The sequence below is a fragment of the Varanus komodoensis genome, unplaced genomic scaffold (genome assembly GCF_004798865.1).
Source record: "Varanus komodoensis strain SLA01 unplaced genomic scaffold, ASM479886v1 scaffold51, whole genome shotgun sequence".
In the NCBI taxonomy this organism is placed as follows: Eukaryota; Metazoa; Chordata; class Lepidosauria; order Squamata; family Varanidae; genus Varanus; species Varanus komodoensis.
In genome coordinates this window covers 1,982,218-2,005,115 of record NW_025336100.1, presented here as the reverse complement: position 1 = coordinate 2,005,115, position 22,898 = coordinate 1,982,218, and the positions used below count along the sequence as shown (strand labels likewise).

Genomic DNA, 22,898 nt, shown 5'->3' with positions numbered 1-22,898 from the left:
TCTCCCCACTTTCTACCATTATTGCAAGCGAACTTTGCTTACCACAGCTTTATTCTGGTTTACTTTCCCCATTTTTTCAACAGCTGTCAAAGAGACAGGCTGCCAAGAGGAACAAAATGGTTTTGGGAGGTTTTGGAGCCTCTTCTGGGCAATTACCTAAGCAGCAGGCACCTTCCTGGATATTACCCCAGCCAAGGCTTCAAATCTCCAAATGGGCCTAGACTTTTTTAAAAACAAATACAACATTAAAATGTGTGCAAATATATTTGTGAAAAAAGATTTTTAAAAGGTTATGCTAGCCACCGACAGCTCTGCCAAGGTGCTACTTGGATAATGTGAATGAGCTGTCAATAGCTATCAAATGGAAATTACAAAAGTCAACCAACCATTCGCGATCTCCAGGAATGAAAAAACGAACTGTAAAAAAGTCATAGCAAGCCAAAAATGGCCCAGGAGTGCAGAAGAGGGGTGGGACAACTCAGTGTCAACTCAGGAAGAGTTGCAAGGGGGGACAGGGGCAGGTTACCACTCTTGCCAAATAAGTCACTAGTTAGTAACCTGGGCTGAAATGATATGACAGCCTGCCATTATTAAATCACAGAAGCAAAGCGAGTCAGAAGGGGCCTCCCGGGCCATCTAGTCTGACCCCCGGCTCCAGCTAGCTCCGCTCACGACATGCCCACCATGTACATGTCCAGACTATCTTTGAACACCCTCACCAATGGGGCCTCAACCACCTCTCGTGGAAGCCCATTCCACACCCTCGGGATCCCGACTGTCAGGAAGAGTGCTTCCTGGCATCTAAATGGAACCTTTCCCTGAGCTTTGCTCCACTGGAGCGCGTCCTGCCTTCCTCTCCAGAGGAGAACAGATCTCTACCCATCTCCATGTGACATCCCCTCACATACCTGTATGTTGCCAACATATCCCCTTTGAGTCTCCTCTTCTTCAGGCTGAAGAGACCCAGTTCCCTCAGTCTCACCTCATACCCCATCCCCTGCAAACTGGCCACCAACCTTGTGGCCCTACACTGCACTGACTCTAACCTGGCTATATCCTTTCTGTAATAAGAGGTCCAAAACTGAACACAATACTCCAGTTGTGGGCACACCAGAGTCATATAGAGTGGTAGTAATACCTCTCACAATCTAGAAGTCAGACTTCTGGCTATGCAACCAAGGGTGGCGTTCGCCCTCTTGACCACTGCATCACACTGCGGACTCATGATTAGCCTGCAGTCAACCAGCACCCCGAGGTCCCTTTCACAAGTGCTGCTCTCCAGCCACTTGTCACCTAACCTGTACTTATGACAGCTATTCCTATGCCCCAAATGCAAGACCTTGCACTTACCCACATTGAACGCCATCCTGTTGTCTCCTGCCCACTTCCATAAACTGTCCAGATCCTTTTGGATGTGGAATACCTGTTCCTCAGTTGTGGCCACTGCTTCAGTTTTAGTATCGTCTGTGAATTTGATCAGCAGACTGTTCACTCCTTCTTCCATGTCACTTATTAAAAGATTAAACAGGATTGGCCCCAGGACAGAGCCCTGACAAGCCCACTTGTCACTGGTCGACATCCTGACGATTCTCCACTAATGGTTACTCTCTGCTTTCAGTCAGTCAACCATGCCCTAATCCACCGAACAGTGCTTTGGTATATTCCAAAACTCCTCAGTTTCTCCACCAGGATATCATGGGGCACTTTGTCAAAGGCCTTGCTGAAATCCAAGTAAACCACATCCACTGCATCCCCTCCATCTAGCCATCTCGAAACCTTGTCGTAGAATTCCACAAGGTTTGTCTGGCAGGACCTGTTTTTGTGGAAGCTGTGTTGTGTGGCTGCCAGTCTCCCTTCCCTATCTAGCATCACTAGGTCTCTCACCATTATTAGCCTTTCCATTGTTTTTCCTACAATGGATGTAAGGCTAACAAGTCTGTAATTCCCCATGTCCCTTCTACTACCCTTTTTGAAAATTGGGACCACTGATGCCACCCTCCAGTCCTCTGGAACTTCATCCATTCTCCACGAGGCCTCAAAAATGGAAGCCAGTGGGCGTGAGAGAACCCCTCTCTAAGTACTCTCGGGTGTAATCTGTCAGGGCCTGGCACCTTTGTAATGTCCAATGCCCTGAGGAGCCCCTCGACTTCTAGGGGGGTGACACTAATCTGTGCCCCTAAGTCCCCGGCCTCATCTAATCTCCTATGCAGATCTCCTCCGTCCAGCTTTGGGGAGAACACAGAGGCAAAATAGTCATTTAGCATCTGTGCCTGTTCCCTCATATCAGTCACTGGATCTCCTTCCTCCTTATTTAGTGGAGCACCACTTGTCTCCCCTTCCTCTTCCTATTTACATGCCGCAAGAAGCCCTTTTTGTTGCTCTTGATATTCTTGGCAAGTCTCAGCTCATAATCAGCCTTAGCCTTGCAAAGAATCCTTCTGCAACAGGCCTCCTCCTCCCGGTATACCCTTTTGTCTGTTTACCCCAGTACCCATTTCCTATGGAGGTTCCTCTTTCATCTAATCCCTCTAACTACCTCCTTTCGCATCCATGGTGGCGCTCTCCTCTGCCTCCCCACCTTACTGAGGTATCATCAAGGTTTGCACCTCCAAAACCTCCCTTTTGAGTGCCATCCACCCCTCCTCAACTTGCTTACCTTCCAGTAACCTATCCCAGGAGACTTTCCACAGTTTGGCCTTCAGTTGGCCAAAGCTGGCCCTCTTGAAGTCCCAGCTTCTAGTGCTCAGCCTGCTACATGTCCCCAGTCCCCTGATCTCAAAGCAAAGGATGGAGTGATCACTCGCATCGAGAGATCCCCTAATCTGTACTTCATCTATCACCTCCTCTCTATTGGTCAAGACCAAGTCAAGGATGTTCCCCCCCCCTTGTCGCCTCTCGGACCATCTGTGTGAAAAGCCCTCCCTCTATAGCCTCTAGAAAGCGATGTGACCAGGCTGTCACCGCCGAGTAAGTCTCCCAACTATTATCCAGGAGACTGAAATCTCCCATAATTACTGTGTCTCTCCCCTGAGATATCCTTAGAACCTGGCCTGTCAGAACATCATCCAGGGTCTCAAGTTGACCTGGAGGCGATAACATACCCCCACTGTCAGGTCTCTTTCCCTGTCAAAACCCCTAAGTTTCACCCAGACTGCCTCTGCCAAATCCCCATCTGTGCTACATTCTATCTCATTGCATCCTATCCCTTCCCTGACATATAAAGCCATGCCCTCACCCCTCTTTCCCTTCCTGTCCTTTCTAAAAAGATGATTTATTTATTTATTTATTAAAACATTTTTATGCCGCCCCATTCGCCGAAGCCTCGGGGCGGCTTACAACATGATATCCCTCTGTGTTCACTATCCAATCTTGCCTTTCATCCCACCAAGTTTCTGTGATTCCCACCAGGTCATACTCTCCTATTCCCAGGAGAGCTTCAAGCTCTTCCTGCTTATTACCCATGCTCCTAGCATTGGTGTACATGCCCTTCAACCCCTTCCCACCACTTCCTTCCTCCCATCCTCCCTGATACCTGGCCCCTCTCTGTAGGAGTCCTGTCAGTCCCTGCAGTACCTCTAAAACCCTGCTCCCAGAGCTGTGATCCTCTTCCCAAACTTGTCCAGTGCAGACACGTTTCCAGGGGGCCTCAACCCAAAATGCCCCCTGCCCGGCTCAGTTCAAAGTCTTCCGGATGAAGCTCGCTAGAGCATCTCCAAAGGACCTTTTCCCCATCCTCGTGAGGTGCAACCCATTCCTTGCCAGAAATCCATTGGCAAGAAACCGAGTGCCATGGTCAAGGAACCCCAAAGCGTTCCTCCTGCACCACACCCTAAGCCAGTCATTCACCTCAGAGACCCTCCTGTCCCTTCCTGGCCCAAATCCCCGGACCGGTAAGATTGACGAGAAGGCCACTTGGGCCTTCAGCTCCCTGAGTTTCTTCCCCAAGGTCTCGAAGTCCCTGGCGATCCCGACCACGCCCTGCCTGGCCACGTCGTTTGTGCCCACATGGATCACCAGGAGCAGTTGGTGACCCCAAGAGCGAACAAGACGCTCCACTCTGTCCTTCATATGCTGGATGTGTGCGCCTGGCAGGCAGCCAACCTCCCTTGTCTCCAGGTTGGGGCAGCACATCGCCGCCTCAGTGCCCCTCAGCAGGGAGTCTCCAACAACAATCATCCACTGCTGTGTCTTCCTGGTGGTGGTGGGCAGCCGTACCCCGGCCCTCACCTCTCCTGCAGCGGCCCCCTTGCCGCTTGTGGTCCCAGGCTGGGGGTCCTGCTGGTCCCGAGGCCTCATCAGTTCCAGCCTCCCCATGGAGTGGAGAGAACCTGTTTCCCAGCTCCAGATTGGTGCCAGGAGGAGGAGGAGGCTGTGCTGGGCTCCTCCTCCTGTGGGTGACATGCCTCCATGTCTCTGCGGCTGCTCCTCCCGTGGCCTCTCCCTCAACCCTCTGTTCAGAGGGGGGCTGCTCCCGGGGTGCTTGGAGAGCTCTCTCGGCCCTCAGGCACCTCACCTCCTCCTCTAGCAGGGTCACCAGCTTGCACCGAGGGCAAGTGTATCCCTGCCTCTCCTGGGGGAGAAGGGTGAACATGTTGCAGCTGACGCAGTGGACAGCAACACCCGTGACTCCCGCCAAGGCCATCTCCTGGTCTGCCATTGGGATCCCTTCTGAGACCTTACCTTGGTCCCCTGTCTTGTCTGTCCTGCAGTTCCCCTCACTCGCCCAGTTCTCCCAGACAAAAACCCACACACGCAAAGGATAAAATAAAATTTAAATCAGAGGAAAAACAAAGCACAGCACAGCACCAAAAAACAAGCAAACAAAGAAAAACAAAGCAAAAAAAAAAAAAAAAAACCCCTCGGCGTCCCAGGGAAGGGAGTCCCCAGGCAGCCCGGGCCGCAAATAAGGAATGCAGACAAGGGACAACACCAAGAGACCACAGCCAAAAGGGCTTGCAGTGGCTGAGTGTGGCCTTATCAGTCCCTCAGGCCTGATAAAACAATCTAGAACAATCCATGGATTCTCAAGAGGACTTCTTTGGGAAAAGATAAGCCACCTTTGGTTACCCTGACCGAGTTCAGATGACATTTCTCAATCTTTGAGAAGACAAAACTGAGGAGACATGATAGTATTCTCTAAAGTACTGGAAAGTTTATCACATGAGAAAGGCCATGATCTCTTCTTGATCATCCTGGAGTACAAAACATGGAACAATGAGTTCAAGTTACGGGAAGCCAGATTCCAGCTGAATGCTAGAAAAACTTCCTGACTGCTAGAGCAGTATGATAACAAACCATTTAGCTAGCTTGCTCATAAATGCTCCCACACTGGAGGCATTCAAGATGCAGCTAGATGGCCACCCATCTGTTGAGGATGCTTTAACTTGAAATCATGCACTGAGGAGGGGGCTAGACCTGATGGCCTTCTATGATTCACTAGCTCATGGCTCACTGTGCATGGTGAATCATCATATCATACAAACCAGCTATTTGTTTCTACTTTCCAGAATTCCTGAAATCCTAACATTCTTTCCATAATCAGCAATTAGAAAAGAGCTCCCAGCCTCCCTCAGCTCACCTTGTTCTTGCAATTCCAATGATATTTATATTAATGCCAGAGAACCAAAATCATCATAATTCAATTAGCTGCAGAATTTGGATTCAATCTTTCCCAATTCCCTGATGCTTTTGAAGGGTTCAGGGAAAGAAAGTATTTTTTTTAAAGAAGCTATCAGCTGTAAACAATTAATATAAACTTTTTTGACAGATCTAAAGGCTAAATCACTAGGAATCTCTTTCTCTGTTAGCCATTCAGATGTAAGGTAAACCCTTACATTTCCTGAATTTTGACTTCAGTGTAGGCTGTTCTTCCAGAAGTTTAGTCCCGTCTTGTATTGGAAGTACCATATAGCACATTAGGTCAAGTACCTTTTCACAGGTCAACTGTAAGAGAAAATTAGGATTAACAGTTTTGTAAACAAAGCCACACAAGCCAGCAATTACAGCAACAATCAATAAATGGTCAGATAAATTTTCACAATATTGGTATTAGGGAGGTTGGGAGAAATCTAGTAGGACCGCTCATAAAGGGAAACAGCTCTTCTTGATTTCTGTGATCAGAGTCAGGGCAAGAAACAAAGAGTATGTCAAGCAGAAATTTGCTTACTACATTCAAGTGATTAAGAGAAAGAACAGTGATAGCATTGTCTCTTCTCCACCAGCACACCCCATACCAATCAGAGGACATTTCCTGCTGGGCTGGCTTGCAGGAACAGAGTTCTTTTTCCATGTTTCCACTGGAACTAATGATGGCAAAATTGAAAGGTAGGGTTTGAAGGATCATCCCAGGTTTTACCCAAGGTTGTGTGTGTGGTTTTCCTCCCTCGTATTCCAATTCTTCCCTAAAGAGCTGTTCTTACTGGTCAACATACAGAGATTCATCTCCTCCAAGCAGGCATTTAAACACTGAACCTTCCCCAAGGGCCTTCAGTATTCAAGGCAACTGCCAGAGAAACCAACTGGGGTGAGAAATATTGAACAGACTGCTGCTCAGCCACATGTAATGGCTACTAGAGATTATTGCCATCACTATGTTATGATTTTATTCTACGAGTGTTAAACTAAGATCACAAATTAAAAGAGCTGGAGACTGAGACTACCTAAGTCTTCTAAATGAATTTGAGGATGAAAAGAGGCTTGAACCAGAGCTCCCCAGCTCACCACATTAGAATTTCTGATAAGTGATATAATGCCTGTTATTTTATACCAAGGAGGGCAAACCAGGCAGTTATATCCAGCTTCCGCTGTCCAAGTGCCAACTGCTAACCACACTCTCTTTTCCCTGTCTGAAAGACAACAACTATAAAAGTGTGGCCACATTTGTGCATAACGATTAAGCCATGATTTCTTACTTATTAAACTACAAATACATAAGCGGCATGCTGATGCACATATCCTGTTCACCCAGGCTTTGTGCAAGCAGATAAACTGGAAAGGATAACCCTAACATGATTTTTGAACCTGGGATCATGGTTTATTGTATCCAACTTTAAACTGGGGTTTGTTGTTAGTTTATAAATCCTGAATTCTTCTGGTGCAATAAATCATAATCCCAGCATTGGACACTATACTAAACTAACCCTGTCTGGTTTCTCTACCTGCACATAAATCAGCAATGAATGGATTCTAGCATGGACTAGTATGTTGCTCATTCTCACTGTGGTTTAATAAGTTCAAGTTCATCACTTATCGTTATATGGGAATGTGACCTAAGAGGTTCTGACTGGCAGAAAGTCCTTCTACAGCCTGCGTTGGGTCCCAAAAATCCTAATCTCAGTAGCAAGAGAAGCCAACAGCAAAGAAGGGAAGGGGCTAGCTAGATAATAAAGTGCATAGAGACTTACATGGTATTCTCCAAGGGCAAAGTGACAGGTTGCTAGTTGGATTAGGGCTCGTTGATTTTCCAGTGATCCTTGGCCCATGATCTGCTGCTGCGAATGAGTTCCCTGCAGAGCTGCTAAGTGATGCAAGCTGGCTATTGCTTTTTTATACTGACCCTTTCCAAAAATGGGAAAAAAAACCCAAATCACTAAAATAATGGTAACATCTCCAAGTTAATGAAATGGAGATTTCTTTCAGAAGCCAGGAGTTTTCAGAAAGCAAAAGCTCTATGACCCAGTTCACACAAAACACAAAAGCATGGGATATTTCACTCTTTTTAAAAATTTGAGCTCTGTCTGGTAAACTATCTAGAAAACATGGCTTGCTATAGAATGGCCTGAATCAACAAGCAGACCTGGACTCCCTCAGCAAGGGTGGGGTGCTGGCTTTACCAAAATGTCAGTCTTCTTTCCAACACAAGTTTATCTTCTCCAGCAGCCCCTTACCATTTTCTCAGTCTTTTTTCTACTGGCTGACATTGTGGCTAGGTGGATTTTTTTTATTTGAGTTATATGCTGCCCAATTAGTCATAGATTCTCTAGGCAGCTTACATATAATCAGAGTAAAATCAACAATACAATAAACCAATAGTACCAATAAAATTAACAGTAATAAAAACAATAATAATACAATAAATTAAATATATAAAATATATAACTAAATGATGAAATAATAAACTGAGAGGTGTTATACAGCAATTATCCAATAATACAACATAGTTCACAACTAAATTGAAAAACCATAAAGTTACAGTTAAAATGGTAGCAGCAACTAAATTTATATCTGAGCCCAACAGATTCACCCTTTGAAATAACAACAAAAAGGTCTTCAGCTGGTGACTGAAAGAGTACAATGCCAGTGCAAACCTTATTTCTTGAGAGATCAAATCCCTAACCCAAGTGAAATTCAGGCAAATGCCCTTATCCTTGCCAAATCCCCCCTCACTTCACTCAGGGAAAGAATGCAGAGGAATGTAGAGGCCTTGGATGTTGACTGCAGTGATCTGGAGGGTGTATACATGAAGAAAAGCACTTCCTCAGATAGTCTGGCCCCAAGCCATTTAGGGCCTTGTATGTTATTGTAAATTCTTTAACTTGGGCCCAGATGGCAACTGACACTCAATGTAGCCTGTATAGGACCAGAGTAATGTGCTCACAAGTGCCAGTCCTAGTTAGCAGGCACACTGCCCAATTCTGAACAAGTTGCAAGGTCCAGACCATCTTCAAAGGCTGCCCCATGTAGAGCACACTGCAGTAATCCAAGTGGGAGGTTACCAGTGCCTGGATAACCATGGCAAGGCTCCACTCAGCCAAGTAGGGGCAGAGGTGATAAAATAGCCAGAGCTGATAAAAGCACCCCTGGATAATGAGTGCACCTGAGCCACAAGTGACAACTCGGTATCCAGGAGCACTCCAAGCCCACAAACCTTGTCCTTTAGGGGGAGCACAATCCTGTCCAGGACAGGCAGAAAACTCCCCAGTTGAACAAATGGACATCCCATGAAGAGCACTTCCATCTTATCTGGATTGAACTTCAGCTTATCGGCCCAAATCCAGCCCATTACTGAGCTCAAACACCAGTTCAAAGCAGTCACTGCCTCATCTGGAGATGATGAAAATGAGAGGCAGAGCTGAGCATACTGATGACACTTCAGCTCAAACTTCTGGATGACCTCCCACCAGCTATTTCATGTTAATATTAAAGAGCACAGGGAACAAAATGGAGCCCTGTGGAACTATACTGCACAAAGACCATGACAAATAGCAAAAATCCCTCAGCACCACCATCTGAGACAGATGGCCAGATACAAGTGGAAATACCACAGTGCAGTGCCCCCAACTACCAATCTGGCCTCTAGAAGGATACCATGGTCAAAGGTATAGAAAGCCACTGAGAGGTCCAGGAGAATCAACAGGATTGCACTCCCCTGCCTCTCTCCTGGCAAAGGTCATCTCACAGGGCAACCAAGGCAGTTTCTGTCCCAAAACCAGCCCTAAAGCCCATTTGAAATGGATCAAGATAGTCAGGTTACTTACCTGTAACTGTCGTTCTTCAAGTGGTCATCTGTGCAGTCACACACAATGGGTACTGCGCCTATGCAGTGCCTGTTGCTGGCCAGAATACCCAAGCTGCAACAGTTTTTGCTGGGAACTCCACACCCCTCCCCCCTGGTGCTATATAAGGCAGAGCCCCCGCCATTTTCCTCAGTCTCTGGAGACCAGCAGATCGTCCCCTAGTGGAGCATGCCATCTAGTAGAGGAGTCAACAGAAAGAGACTACCATCCCATCCTTCGACAACGAGTGGGGCCGGAGGGCAGGTTGTGTGACTGCACACATGACCCCTTGAAGAATGACAGTTACAGGTAAGTAACCTGACTTTCTTCTTCATGGTCTCTGTGCATCACACATAATGGGTGATTAGCAAGCTTCACTCACCGGAGGTGGATCGGTGTCGTCAGTGGAGGATGGATGAAAGGACGGCCCGTCCAAAGGAGCAGTCCTGCTTGGCCCGAACATCCAATCTGTAGTGTCTGGTAAAGGTACAGGGAGTTGCCCATGTAGCAGCTCTACAAATGTCCAGCAGTGGGACGCCCGACAAGAATGCTGAGGAGGCTGCCATGGCTTTGGTAGAATGGCCCCTGGGAGCTACGGGAAGATCTATCCTGACCAGTTGGTAAGCCAGTTCAATGGTTTGTACTATCCATTTCGATAGTCTCTGGGCAGAGAGAGGTGCGTCCCTATCAGATTCGGAGTATTTGACGAACAGGCATTTAGTTTTCCTGAAACTCTCTGTGTGTGACCAGTAGAAAGCTAGGCACTGGCACATTAAGGGAATGAAGAGATTTCTCTATCGGGGTGGATGGGGACAGAAAGAATGCTGGAAGCACAATGTCCTGCTTAACATGAAATGCTGTGACCACCTTGGGAAGAAACGTTGGATCTGTACGCAGAACTACCTTTTCCTTGTAGAAGTTCAGGTATGGTAGTCCACACGGAGGGCAGAAAGTTTCGCTAGCTCTTCTCGCTGAGGTTATAGCGACCAAGAAGGCTACTTTCCAAGATAGCAATCTTAACTCCGTCGTTGCGAGGGGTTCGAAAGGAGCTTTGGTGAGTGCATGGCGAACTACAGATAGACTCCAAGTCAATACCGATGGATGGATCAGAGGATGGAGATTTTGTAGTCTCTTAAGGAAGCATTGGATGAGCTCATGGGAAAACACAGATGAACCTGACAGAGGGCCATGGAAATGTGATATAGCTATGTAGACCTTGATAGAGGTGGGTTTAAGTCCAGACTGATGCAAAGAAAGCAAAAAAGAAAGGATGTTATCAATAGACGCCAATTCCGGAGTAAAACGGTTAGCTTCCACAAACGTGGCAAAAAGTTTCCACTTTGCCTCATATGATCGACGAGTGGACGAAGGGCGGACTGTAGGAGGAACTCGATTTCCTGTAGAGATGACGTAGCTTCGGAGGAGAGTAGAGTGAGGTCCCTCGGTACCGAGTGACACGCTGGTGTCGAAACCGAGGTATTTTGCCAAAGTACATGAGGGTTGACAGAGACAGTTAGTGCAGGAGCCATGGCGGTGAGTTTGAGAGTGTTGAGGTCGGGATGAAGAATCGTCCCTCTCCCCTGTGTAATCAGGTGAGGGATACGTGGCAGAGGGAAGAACGTGTGTCTTGATAGTCTGAGAGCGGTCGAGAATCAGGGTTGATGGGGCCACCATGGTGTAATGAGGATGACCCGTGCTCGGTCCCAGTCAGCCTTCTCCAGGGTGCTGGTGATCAACGGAATCGGTGGAAAGGCGTACAGGAATGAATCCGACCAACTCACCATCAAGGCGTCTCCTAGTGCATTCGGATCCGTTCCCACCCTGGAGCAGTAGGTCATGCATTTTGAATTCAAAGCTGTCACAAACAGGTCTATTGTCAGAGTACCCCACCGGGTAAACAAGTCTCTGCAGCCTTGGTTGTCCAATTCCCACTCATGGGTTGACGACATCTTCCTGCTCAGGGTGTCTGCTTCTTGGTTGTGTATTCCTGCCAGATGGATTGCCATGAGCGAAATCCCTCTGGGGATACACCAGTCCCAAATCTGTATGGATAACTGAGTCAGTGGTACCAATTTTGTACTGCCCTGTTCGTTCAAGTAAAACATGGTAACTGTGTTGTCGGAGGCTACCTGTACCAATCGGTTCCGTAACGTGGGTTCAAAAGATCGTAGTGCCTTGAAAACTGCCAGCAACTCGAGAAAGTTGATGTGATTGGACCTCTCGTGTGCTTGCCATGTGCCCTGTGTTCATAGGTTGGAACAGTGCGCTCCCCAACCCGTGAGAGACGCGTCGGTATGGAGCGAGATGGAGGGTTGTCGCTGGTGAAACGGAACACTGACGGTGAGATTGTCTGGGTTCATCCATCAAGTCAGCATCTGCTGAACTGAAACGGAAGGAAGAAGAATTCATCTTGGAGAGTCGCAGAGGGGCTGGAACATCACAATGAACCACAACTGGAGTGGCCGCATGCGTAGCCTGGCATTCGGAACAACTATGATTGTTGACGCCATATGGCCCAACAGTTTCTGGATAAGCAATGCCCGGACTCGCCTGCCGTTCTGGATCTGACGGGCTACGGAGCAGAGTCTGTCCATATGGGTCCGCAGTAAAAATGCCCGTGCTCGGACTGAATTGAGTTGCATTCCTATGAACTTGATGACCTGTGAAGGACTGAGACAGGATTTTTCGGTATTAATAAGGAGCCCAAGTCCTCCAGGAGGGTACATGTAATGTCAACGTCTGTACTAAGTCGGTCCCGAGAGAAGACAATGATAAGCCAATTGTCTAAATATGGTTAAATCTGAATACCTCATTGATGAAAGTGAGCACATATCGGAGCCATACAGTTTGTAAATACCCTGGGGGCTGTGGCAAGTCTGAAGGGGAGGACATTATATTCAAATATGCCCAAGCCAACTGTAAATTGGAGAAACCTCCTATAAAACGGGTGGATATGAAAATAGGCATCCTTAAGATCAATGGACGCGAACCAATCTTCTCTCTCTAGCAGGGGGAGGATATTTTGTAAGGTGGTCATATAGAATTTCTTAGCCATAATAAAGGCTTTGACGCCCCTCAAATCGAGTATGGGGCATAAGCCACCATCTCTCTTCGGTACTGTGAAATATCTTGAGTAGAAACCGCACGGTCCGTCAGAATGGGAGACTTGGCGGATTGCTCCCTTCTGAATTAACTGGGATACTTCTCTAAGAATTTCTGATGGGGTGGTGTATAGCATCAGACCTGAAAGAGGGATGACGTTGAACTCGATTCTATATCCAGAGGACCCATTTGTCAGATGTGATGGTCTCCCAAAGAGGGAGTCGGCTTTGCAGCCAGCCCCCACAGGGAGGGGGGAGGGGTGTAGGAGAGAGAGTATCGGTTCAGGGTGCCCGTCAACGTTGCCTCTTATCAGCGGGTTGGCGGCGGCGGCCCTGTTGAAATTGGGCAGCTGGTTGTGTACAGTTCTGCTGCTGTCACTGGGGGAATTGTTGACATGGCTGGTAACGGTGGTAAGGTTGGTACCTAGGGTATCGAGATTGATGCCACTTACGACGGTTCAAGCCTGGGATCTCCATCTTCCTGGCGGTAGCCCGAGCATTATAAATATGCTCGAGCTTGTGGTCCATCCGATCATGGAAAAGGCCCGATCTGTCGAACAGCATCCCCTCGATCCGTCTCCTGGTCTCCTCCGGGAAGTTACACGATTGTAGCCAGGCATGCCTTCGGAGAGTGACAGAGCCAACTAGAGTGCGGGAATCACAATCGACATGATGGCGGGCTGTAGTGAGCTGTTGGATCGTGAGCTGCATGGCCTCTCTTATGAAGACTCGGGCTAGGTCACGTTGTTGCTCCGGAATGGACGAGGTGATCGAGTCCAGCCGCTGCATCAAAAAATACTGATACTTTGCCATCGTCGCCTCATAGTTAGAGATTCTCAAGCCCAGTCCCATAACCGCATAAATTCGCCGCACCATCAGTTCGATTTTTCTTCCTTCCTTGTCCCTAGGGGCCGAGTGCTCCCTGTTGTCTCACCCCTGGGATGATTCGACCATGATAGAGTTGGGCTTTGGGTGTTTCAAAAGGAAGGGAATATCTTGCTCTTTGACTTTGTACATGGACTCGTACCTCCTAGATGTTGACTGAGGTTGATCAGGAGATGTCCATGTATCCTCCATCGCCTCCCACAAGGTTGTAATCAATGGGATGGTAATAGTGGAAGATTGTTCTTTACGGACAATATCATAAAAGTTGTCCTTATTAACATTGGGCTGATGTTCAACCTCGATCTCCAAGGCTCTCATTAAGCGACCCATAAGCTCACCAAAAGTGGCGTAGGACTCTTTGGGTGACCCAGGTTCCTTGGTGGAAATGACTGCCACAGGAGATGTAGAACAATCGTCCGAGTCCTCAGAGTCCGAGTCATACGGGTAAGGTGGACTCGAGGATGATTGTGCCGAAGGAGGAGGATGGCGAGAGGTCATTGGCATGGAGGTAGAAGGGGCTTCCGTCTCTGTCTGTCGGGACCGACGGCCGTATTCCCTTGGCATGTAGTAGCCGTATGGGGGTGGTCCCCAATATTGAGGCTGTGAGGCTTCCGGTCCTTCATATGGCATCGGGACCCATGATCTGGCGGATTGTCCCGATGAACAGCGATGCCGGTCAGGTTCGACCACCGTGGTCCTCCTGGGAGCTTCCGGAGAGGATGGCATTGGGGTTGGAGAGTGGGCACGGCAAAGACCTTGGGGAAGAGTCACGGATCTCCCCATCCGACATCGACCGATGAACGACCGGTTCGGGGGAATGTAACATAGTCAGGCCCACCAGCTCGATCGTCTGTGGAGATCCGGGTGGCATGACCTGCATCAGTTTTCTCGGTGTCGGTGCCAAGGGTGCCGGGACCGATGGTGCTATCTGGACCGACAAGGCAGTCAAATCCGAATCCCTTCATGATTCCAGAGCGGGCCTATGTTTCCTGCTGGTCTTGCCCAACTTATCTTTTTTGGCCTTCTTCGAGACCGATGAATCCCTGTGGTCGGAATACTTCTATTTCTCCTTTTGTTTGAGTAAGGAGTGGGAGGAGCGAGAGGTCTCCTTGGAAGAAACTCCCCCGGATGGTCGCGGGGAGGTCACCATGGAAGGGCCGGCCAACATAGGCTGAGCGGCGAGCTCGTCGGAGGCTAGTAAGGCCTGATCCCAAAGGATCTTTCTCAGCCTATTCTCTCGGTTCTTCCTGGCCTGTTTGGTGAAGGCCTGGCAGTGCCCACACTTGTCAGTACGATGCCCGTCTCCTAAGCAGAGGAGGCAGAGCTCGTGTGGGGCCGCTGGGGACATTTTAGCCCCGCATTTCAAACACTTTCGAAACGCTGCATGCTGAGCCATTGAGATCAGAAGAAGAATAGTAAAGGTAGAAGGAAAAGAGAGAAATACTATAGGAAAGTAAAGAGGAAAGAATTAACCGGGAAACAAGGGGAAATAACTTGGATTCAACTGGAGAAACAATTAGCGAAACAATCAGTAAGTACAAGAAGACAAGGTAATGGCTTGAGGCAATGTGATCGGTGGTCAAAAGAAGACTGAGGAAAATGGTGGGCGCTCCGCCTTATATAGCAGCAGGGGGGAGAGGTGCAGAGTTCTCTCCAAAAACCATTGCAGCTTGGGCATTCTGGCTGGCAACAGGCACTGCGCAGGCACAGTACCCATTATGTGTGATGCACAGAGACACGAAGAAGAACCCCTTTCCCCCAGGGGAGCCTGAAACTGTCTAGTCACAACTCATTCAATCAACTTGCCCAGTAATTAGTCAAAAATTGTTGACAGGCTAGGTTTCTTCAGAAGGGATGCAATAACCACAGTTTTTAAAGCAGGAGGCCATTCCCTCTCTGAGAGAGGCATTAACAACTTCCTGGACCCAAACCCAAATCCCTTCTTCAGATGTTGAGACCAACAGAGAATTGTGAAAAACTGCGAATTTGGTGCCAGCAATGGGTGCCGGCCGCCAGGGAGACCAACCAAGATGGGCAAGGATCAAGCAAGCAGGTCATAGGTCAGACAGACACAAGCACCGTGTCCACATCATCAGGTCACAAAAGATGAAAACTATCCAGTAGGACAGATCAAGAGGGTTCACTAGACACCTCTGCTGATAGTACTGGAGTAACTGTGGAGTCCAGGTAATTATGGATCAAAGCAATTTTGTACTCAAAGTGATGCACAAATTCCACATAGTGGGCCTCCAAGGCTTTGACCAGATCTCTTTTTGGGCATAAATGTAAAAGGTCATGAACCTAGTATGGAGACCCAGCAGGACCAAAGCAGGGTGGTGATAACCTCAAAGGGGGCTGTCTGTTTGGGAAGGAACAAAAAGGCCTCTTTTCTAACATTGTTGCTGTTGTGTATGAGGGGCTTCCTCCACTTCACAGGTCCTTGGTATGCACACTAGAGTGAGGGGATAGGACCAAACTAGGTATCCTGATGGAGGGTCAATTAGGGATAGGGAGATATGGCACTGAGTGAAGGGCTAGGCAGGTAAGAGGAAAGCAGCCAGGCAATTACAAACTGTGTGGTCAGACTAGATGGCCCGGGAGGACCCTTCTGACTCCCTCTGTATCTATGTTTATATAATTATGACGTTCAAAACCCATATAATTTGCATAACAATTATCTTGACATATGCTCTCTTTATAATCTTTAGAACAACTTCAAAAGGTAAGATCAGTCTTACACTGCAAAAAGGGCTGAGAGGAGGGTGAGAGAAAGAAGCTCGCCAAAGACCCTCTTCTGATTTCCTCAAAGTGTTGAGATCTGAACCAAGGGTTTCCTGATCCATGATTCAATCTCTTAGCCATAGTAATGCAAGTTCTGTATTAGTATTTCCTTAGTGCTTTATGATGATTCAAAGAACTTCATAATTCTTGCAACAGTTCAAATTCTAATGATGCTTTTGGGTAAAAGGATGGGTACTGCTTAACTCAAGTTGGCGCTCTGAAACTTATCTCTTCAAGGATAAGTACACACATCTGATTCCAGGTTTTATGTGAGGAAACTCACCACCATTTGTTAGTTTAGACCAGGCTTCCCTAGCCTGGTGTCCTCCACATGTAGTGGCCTTTCCACATATAACTTTTCCTGAACAGTGATCATACTAGCTGTGACTGATGGGAAATGCAGTGTAACAAATCTAGAGAGAACCAGTTCAAAGAATGACATTTTATACTAAGTACTTGCAAGAGAGGCTTCTGGAATAGCATACATCTGGAATGATTACAGTGAAATAGCTCTTACTATTTTACCTGATAAATAATCATATCTGTGAGGAAGATCCTCAGCCAAAGCCAGGATTCAGTCTTCCATGACACACAAATTCTTGTGAATTCTGCAAAATGAAGAAGCAAGATACATGAAAATTTGAAGAAAACAACTCGAAACCTTCTCCCCAAGAGCCTTCGATGAAAATGTGCATAAAAATCCACCTAAAAATTTATCACTTTGCATCTTGCTCTTAAGCAAAGGACAAAATATCTAATACTAGATGACTGTTTCTTTTGCTTTTGGAAAAGAGTTGCATATGCCTCAGAAAGGTTTGCATCAGCCTCATTCTTAAAGAGGCCAGCCACTGCACATAACATTAGTTGGAATATTTCCAGTTCAGTGAGTACATTTGCATGTCATAACTGGCAATAAGCTTCATCCTTCTCGGGCCCCAACTCCATTGGTTTCCCATATAACATTATGGGAAAATTGAATTATTTTACCTTCCTCCCTGCAGTTGCAATCGGTTGTAGGCTCAGTGGGTTTTTGTTTTGTTTTTAACTTTAAGCATATTTTCCTTGAGTGTGTGAAAGCTGGCAGTCCTTATTTTGACAGTTACAGAAAATCCCTTCAAAGTTCCTAGCAGCTTGCCCCAACAATTTTTTTTCATATTTTTGTCCTGCTTTGAAAATACTTGCAAAAATGATTTTTAAAACATCCAGTTGTGCTGATAAGGAAATGCAGAGCCTTGATTTGGTATTGCATAGGGGGAAAGTCCAGCAGGTACCTACCCTGGACATTGACCTACAGGGTTCAAAGGAGGGCAAGAAGGATGATCTAGGGTCTGGAAACAAAGCCCTGTAAGAAGAGGTTGAAAGAACGGGGCATGTTTAGCTTCGAGAAGGGAAGACTGATGGGAGATATGATAACACTCTATTAGTAATTGAATGGCTGTCACAAAGAGCAAGACCAGGATTTCTTCTCAATCACAGGGAATAATGCAGGACAGGGAATAATGTGCTCAAGTTACAGAAAGCCAGATTCCATCCAGATATCAGGAAAAATTTCCTGAGTGTTAGAGCAGTATGACAATGGATCCAATTACCTAGGGAGGTTGTGGGCTTTTCCATACTAGAGGCATTCAAGATGCAACTGGACAGCCATCTGAGAGGGAAGGCTTAACCTGGAATCCTGCACTGAGCAGGGGGTTCATCTCTCTTGCCCCTTCCAATTCTATTCTATGATTCTATGAAAAAGCAAGCTGTCAAAGATGCAAGTGAGCTTACATGTGGTGCAGCTTCTCACTTACTCTCTCTGCAGCAAAATCTGGTGGGGGAGTCGTGTGTCCTGAGGGTGTCCTTATTTTTTCACTTCTTCCGGAGATTCTAACATCTCTGGAATAAGACACTTGATTTATGGAAGTAGTTAGTTTTAACAGCTTTAAGAGCTCTCAAAAGTAAAGCTCCATTTTTAAAGAGAGATTTAGAAAGGGAATCTTTTCTTTTCAGCAAGAAAAGTGCACCCTTGGGACATGTAAGTTATCTTCTCCCACAAGGATTTTGCCACAGTGTCATTCTTCCACCTAAGATGCTGTTTGAAGAAGTGCTTGACTCACCCAGCAGCAAGGGTGACCTAGTGTCTAAGAAAGAAGCAGAAACCCAGGAAGGACACATGTTGACAGTCAATGAGGAAGCTGGTCCATAAAAAGTAGATGGGGGTGCCTTCCTCCCCACCACAAAATGACTCAGAACTTGTGCCAGTTATAGGAAACCCTTTCAGCCCTTGTGAATGCTGTGGCTTGAATAGAAGCATGCAGGTCCTCCCTCCCTGCTGAAATGCTAGATAGCATAATGTATACTATATGATTATCTGTGTCTTCTAGCATTAGTGTAGCCAGTGAGCTCTTTACTATAACATTGGCTAGTGCAAGCAGTCTCTGAGTTAAGAGCATCCAAGTTACGAACACTCCATTCTTACAAACTACCATAAAACCTATTAATATAAAAACATTACTGCAGAAAATTGTCATCACTATAGAGAGAAACGAAGCAAAAGGGGAAGGGTACATAGGGAGGCCTCCAAAATATGCCTTCCTGCCCTGCCCATCCAGAGAAGGAAATCTTTCCAGCATTTCCTTGCTGCAAAGAGAGGGCACTGGTGAGTTGGGGGCAAGGGGTGGAGATATTCACGATTTTTCCATTTTTACAGGGGTTTTGTGACTCTAACACCCACAAATGTGGAGGCAAGCATTGCCTGTACTATCAACAAACTTGTTGGGAACAATGTCTAAGCTTGATTGTGCACCCCAGGCTTTGTTTCCTTGACCATATGACATTGATCATTGGACTGACTTGCAGTTTTACTCTGGAACAGACTCTGATCATCCTGTGCAATTTCCTTGGAATGCTTTGCCCTAGTATTACTAAGAGGGCTTTGACTGTTTTATAGCAAGGCTTGTCTAGTCTGTCAAGCAGTTGGCTGAGTTCCCAGTTTTATTTCCTGGACACTAACTGAAGTTGGTCATAAATCAGGGCATGCAGTTGCATGAGTGCCAGTAAAAATCACATGTATTCTTTTTTCACCTGTATTTGAAAAAGGGAAGATTTTTTCCCCCGAAACAGTTTATCAAGCACAGGGAGCCCTCCAATGAGCTGTTGAAACACCCTGATGGGATTGTCTGTAGTTGTCAAAATCAGTATTGCAGAAACTGGCTTTTAGAATCACAAGAAAAAAATATTGAAGTGAAAAAAGCCATGGCAAGTCCAATACAGCTTGCAGGTGCATGGGAGGGTATGAGGGGAAATAGTGCTTGACGAGAAGAGATTTTGCCACTGCTTGCTGGTACATATGATGGGGTTGAATGCAAGGGTTCAGACAACACAACCCACCAGGGGTACAAAAAAACCTGTGCTATAACCCTTGGGTAGTCAGTGTGGCTTGCTGCCCTCAAACAAACCACCATGCCGGAATCAGTCTGTGTTTGCATGATAGAACCACCTTTGTGGGCAGCCATCTATGGTAAGTTGTCATGTCATGCAAACTCGGTCACTGAAAAATAAAATCATCACTATCTTTATGAAGGCTTCAGCAAATTTCGTCCAAGTAAAGCCTCCAAAATCCCTGCTTGCCCAAGTCCCACAAGGCCTGGATTAAATATAAAGGAACTCATGACTTAAATGGAAAGTAATACAAGCAATTCCCTCCTCCCCCATATAGAGCAAGACAGTGTTAAAAACAAACAACCCAGTATAATAGCCATGTACATACCTTTATCCAATGATTCCAATGAATGAAGAAGTTCCCAGCTCTCTCTTGCCAATCTAAAGCTCTCTTGTACTTCCATGGAGTTGGAGATGTCTGCTGCATTAATTGTAATGAGCCTGCTTTTCCCCTTCCCAGAAAGATCCTCATCATCAGAACTCTACTTAAAGTTCAACACAGATAATAATAACTAAATAATGGTCTACTATAAAGGTTATGAAAAGCAATTGTAAAACTGGCAGTTGGATAACAAACACTTTAAAGCACTTAACCTGATCAGAGACAGTAAGCATTGACTTTAGACTACCAGGCAGGAAAACTTCTGGAGGCTGTTTTGTACAGTCCAATTGACTCTGCAGGCCAGCTAGTAAAAACATTTATTTTTTACTACTTTAAAGTGGCTACATGTTAATACAGCCTTTTAATTTGGATATTTTTAGGATGAAAAAGCCCTTGGGTTTTCTTTTTAATATAAGAAGTACTTACAAATTCACTTCTGAACCAAAAACGCAGAAACTGCAAATTCAGGAACCTGCCCTCATTTCTGCACCATGTAAGCAATAAGCAAGTACTGTGGCAGCCTTCCCCAATGTGCCCCCCTCCAGATGTGTTGGACCAACTCTCATAATTCCCAGCCAGTGATCAAGCTGCCCCAACTGGTCCAGGGCCTCTGAGATACAAGGAACCAAGCAAGCAACCAGAGCAAGCAAACAGGAGTCTGATGGAGGAGTTTGGCAGAGGAGGTCAAGGGTGAGGTCCCTAACATCCCTCCCCCGCTTTCTCTTCTTTATTTCACCTTAATCCCCCTTGTAACACACACTCCTTGTAACACACTCCCTTTTACTAGTAGGACGGTGTTGCTAACCTTTAGTGAAGATATTTGAAAGCACTAGTTGTCACAGCAGCCCCCCTCCCCCAACAAACCCAGAATCACTCAGGCTGCACAAACAATGGACCACGGAAACTCCACAGTGGTGGTGACCTGCAACAACTGCAACAGCTGCATACTAGTAGCCCCTTTAAAAGGTGAGAGCACTGAAGCAGCAAGTGTCCACCCACCAGATAATAAAAGAAAATGAAGGGTTTTTAGACAGAGCGGAGGAGCTGCAACAGCTAAGTGTAGTCCAGAAGCGAGAGGAGCATCAACAAGCAGAGACAGAAGACAAGAACCCTGTGGGAAGCGAAAATGAGGAAACTCCCTGGAATGGGATGACAGATGCAGAAGACCTAGAAAACCCTCTGCACCAGTGGAAGCAGTGGAACCCTCGAACCGCTTTAGGTTACTTGAGGAAGGGACATGTGAGAAACCCACTGTGAAAGAACTACACGACATTGTAACTCTGAAAAAAGAGACAAAAGGCCAATCAAGAAAGGAACAGGGTACCAAAGTTTGCAACATCAAAAGAAGAGTGATAGTTGTGGGAGATACTCTGTTGTGCAAGATGGAAAAATATGTATGTCGCGATGACTCAAAGAATTGCCAAGTATTCTGCCTCCCTGGCGCCAAGATAACCAACAAGTTCACACAATTCATATAACCAATTGACAAATACCCCTTCCTTCTCTTCCACATGGGAACTAACGATACTGCCTTGAGAAGCTTCGCTGAAATAACATCAAACTTCAAAGCTCTAGGAAGGAAAATATAAAACATAGTCTTCTCCTCAATCCTACCAATATGTGGAAGAGGAACTGATAGGGAAAGAAAAATCCTTCAAGTGAATGACTAGCTACAATTGTGGCACCGTAAAGAGAGATTTGGATTCTGGGACCACACAGTAAGGTTCCTGAAAGATGGACTATTGGTAAATGATGGGCTGTACATCACAAAGAACGGGAAGCAGATGATTGGCCACTACATGAAAAAGTTTACCAGGAGGGCTTTAAACTAAAACAAATAGGGGAGGGAGATGTGCAGCACAGCCTATCATCACCAGGCAAGGACATATACGTATATATTTCAAGAGAGGAAAAAAACCTCAAGAAAGGCCCAACACCAGTCCCCCAAAAAACATAGGAAGAAAGCCAGAGCACAGCAAGAATGAACTTTGATGTCCCTACACCAATGCCCAGAATGAACAGCAAAAAATGGTCTCTACACCAGAGCATGGGAAACAAACAACACAAATTTGAGTTCCTAGTACATAAGGGCAATTACAATCTTGGGATGACTCACATGACTGGAACTCTGCAATTGATGGATACAACCAGTTCAATTAAAATAGAAAGGACAAAAAGGGAAGTGGAGTTGCACTACATGTGAGAGACACATACAGTATATCTGTACAGAAATACAAGAAGAGGAACTTAGTGGCCCCATCAAAAGCATCTGGCTGAATAAGAAAAACATAGTTATTGGTGTCTATTACCGACCACCCTGTCAAAAAGAGGACAAGGATGCAACCTTCAAAAAGCAACTTGCCAGTATTTTCCAAGAAGAATGATGTAGTCATCATGGGGAATTTCAATTTTCCTGATTTATCCTGGGAGACAAATTCTGCCAAGCATGGCTCCTCCAAGAGATTCCTGACATGCATTGCAAACAACTTTCTCCAGCAAAAAGTAGGGGAAGACACAAGAGGATCAGCTATCGACGATACTATCAGGGATGGGCTGGTGAAGAAAATAACAACCATGGGAATTCTGGGATATAGTGACCATGTGATACTTTAATTATCATTATAAGGAAGATAAAGGATAACTGGAGCCAAACATGCATTCTGGACTTCAAGAAAGCCACCTTTAATGAACTCAGACAAATGATGAGCTTCATGCCATGGCAACACACCCTTAAAGGGAAAAGCATTCAAGAGGGGTAGGAAATCTTGAAAAAGAAGATTCTCTGAGTACAAGTGAGAGATGGCAGTTCAAGACTGAAAAATGGTTAAGGAA

General features: G+C 46.2%; 1 protein-coding gene across 2 annotated transcripts in view; it reads right to left on the bottom strand.

Moving 5' to 3' along the window:
* INTS10 (integrator complex subunit 10) overlaps nucleotides 1–22,898 on the bottom strand; it is a 60,564-nt gene that overhangs the window by 11,630 nt on the left and 26,036 nt on the right. For both annotated transcript variants that reach the window (XM_044447249.1, XM_044447250.1), the window contains exons 10-13: nucleotides 20,013–20,166; nucleotides 16,787–16,869; nucleotides 7,404–7,556; nucleotides 5,835–5,943 (exon numbers count right to left, since the gene is read on the bottom strand). In XM_044447249.1, coding sequence (XP_044303184.1) covers nucleotides 5,835–5,943; nucleotides 7,404–7,556; nucleotides 16,787–16,869; nucleotides 20,013–20,166 — 499 coding nt within the window. The remainder of the gene's footprint in view (nucleotides 1–5,834; nucleotides 5,944–7,403; nucleotides 7,557–16,786; nucleotides 16,870–20,012; nucleotides 20,167–22,898) is intronic.